Source organism: Perca fluviatilis, chromosome 12, assembly GCF_010015445.1.
Source record: "Perca fluviatilis chromosome 12, GENO_Pfluv_1.0, whole genome shotgun sequence".
Lineage (NCBI taxonomy): Eukaryota > Metazoa > Chordata > Actinopteri > Perciformes > Percidae > Perca > Perca fluviatilis.
Genome location: NC_053123.1, coordinates 33,523,237 through 33,525,736, shown reverse-complemented (window position 1 = coordinate 33,525,736; position 2,500 = coordinate 33,523,237). Strand labels below are relative to the sequence as shown.

General features: G+C 40.7%; 1 protein-coding gene across 1 annotated transcript in view; it reads left to right on the top strand.

Moving 5' to 3' along the window:
- The window catches only part of LOC120570534 (plastin-2), a gene marked incomplete at its 5' end in the record, with an annotated part of 7,312 nt that overhangs the window by 2,495 nt on the left and 2,317 nt on the right, over positions 1 to 2,500 (top strand). The window contains 1 exon segment of the mRNA XM_039818926.1: positions 998 to 1,118. Within this exon segment, the coding sequence (XP_039674860.1) occupies positions 998 to 1,118 (121 nt within the window).

The window sequence follows — 2,500 nt, the reverse complement described above, 5'->3', positions numbered from 1 at the left end:
CTGCATTTTGATAGACTTTTATGCACCGATTCACAGCTGAAATACCTTTATTTAGCCTCTGCAAAGAAAAAAAAACACATGAGAATTCAAAATATGTCAAAAATATGATGGAAAGTATGTTGTTGTATGTCATGCGCATTTTAAAGTGGGGTATATGGAAATCCTGGAGCTTTCTTAGTGAGTATACGTAGACTACACCACAGACTACTAGTTCACAGACCTTCACGCTCAGCTCAGCTCGATTCACACAAGTTCAAAGACAAGTACAGTCGTAAGACACATTTACATCACACACAAGACGTGGATATCCTCTGAGATTAAATTAAAAAAAATCTGAAGAATATTTTATTTATTTTTTTGTCCAGAAACCACATTGAATCAGTTTGCAAAAAAAAAATATTTTTACAATTTTAATCTCAGAATTTCTTAGTTTTTCTCTCACAATATTACCTCCCCTATCTCCTGATTATTCATTAAGGTGAGACACGACAGGTGATTAGGATAACATTTTAAAATAATAGATATCACCATGAAACTTCCTCAGTTGATTACTTACACAAGTTTAGAAAAAAAAGTTTTGGAAATTTGCATGTTTAATTATGCAAATTAAGCATTATTTCATTAAATATGCGTGATTTTGCATATATTTTCAGTAGATAGATCTGAACGTATGATAAAGCCAGGTGCAAAATTCTTTTTTTTTCATTTATGACCTCATAAGGAGCAAGATTCCTGATTGGTCCATCTGAGCTTTCATTTTCTTAAAGGCAGAGCAGGATACCCAGGGCTCGGTTTACACCTATCACCATTTCTAGCCACTGGGGGGGGGGGCCATAGGCAGGCTGGAGGAACTCTTATTAATGTTAAAAACACCTCATAAAGTGACATTTTCATGCCATGGGACCTTTAAAAAAGGCCTTCCCTTTAGGGTGTTCCATTTTCTATCACCTGGGCAGGTGAGGCTTTTATTTTGAAAGGTGCTGTCTGCTCCCCTCAGGTACACGCTGAACATCCTGGAGGACCTGGGCGACGGGCAGAAGGTGACCGACGACACCATCGTGTCCTGGGTCAACGGCACGCTCACACACGCCGAGAAACCCAAAATCTCCAGCTTCAAGGTAACGGAGACGCTCGGCTGCACCTCCCATAAGAGGAAAATATGCCACGCCGTTGTTGAATATCGCGCTAACGATATAACTTAAGCGATAAATAATCAGATATTAAAAGTGTTCTCTGTTCTTCTGCTTCCAGTATTCTGCTAAAATACAACAAACTGCTTGTTGAGTTCAAAACTAATGACAGGAAATCATTTCTAACTCTCTTTTATTGAACAAATTGAACATTGAATTGAGTATGAAAGGCAGCGCTTAAAACATGACTTTTTAAACTTTTTAAAGAGCAATGTGCAGGTTGGACACCCCTATACAGCATAGTGTATATTAATGATAAACAACTATATTTTCAAAACTGGAGGATTATATAACCGCCATAAACGATATTTTGAGATCAAATTGTGATAAAATAACTTCCGCAGCTATCTATCACTGACCGGAAGTGACCAAGTTCATGCTCAAATTACAATGGACGTGGATGAAGAAACCGAGCGCTCCAACGTTGGCGAGCATGCCTATGATGGCACACAGGCCTAATTATGAGCCTCCTAGAAGAGATAGAGGTCAGGGGGAGATCAGGGGGGAGATCAGGGGGAGGAACAATGGGCAGAAGAGAGAAGTAGAGTTGCGAACCAGTGGCGAATAGGGCAAGTGACTTTGTGAGTTACTGTGTAGTATGGTAGCTAACTCTGGTTCATCTAGGCTAGTACATTGGTGTTATACAAAAAATCTGCTTTAGCAAACATACTTTCGACCTTGTTTTAGATTAAACATACATGTAGATTGTCTTAATTTAAGCCGGCAACGTTTTTGTCTTGTGATATTCTACAACCAAAGATTTTAGTAATTTTCTGCTGATATTTAGAGAGTCTTATCGCGATTTCTCGCAGATTTTCGCGAAGTGTATGGTTGCGCCGGTTGATATTGCGATAGCGCTAAAAAACAAACGATATATTGGGCAGCCCGGTAACTCACACAGTACCGAGGCTCGGTCTGCAGGCTGGGATTCCCCTCATTTATAAAACCTGTTAGGGATATCTAAAGAATTTCCAATGCGTAAAAATGTGCCCAGTTTTCCGCGACCTTTTGACCACGCGTGTGATCGTGCGTAATATTTAATACAAAAAGCAACGTTTTGACCCTGCTGGGTCTTCTTCAGGCGAGTGGTGGAGTTTAAGACAGAAAAATGGCGCTTTTTTGCATCCCACGGTACCTGCTGGACTCGCCTCGCCTCTACTCGCCTTGTTTTCAGGTCTTTCTATTCTGATAAACAGTCCCTGGTACCTGCCAACAGGTCCTTTATTTAGGACCACCTCCGTCCAGGTTCCAAGCGAGCCGAGGCGACACCAAAAGGTGACGTTGTGGTGGAAGTTGCTTATGCAGCAGGG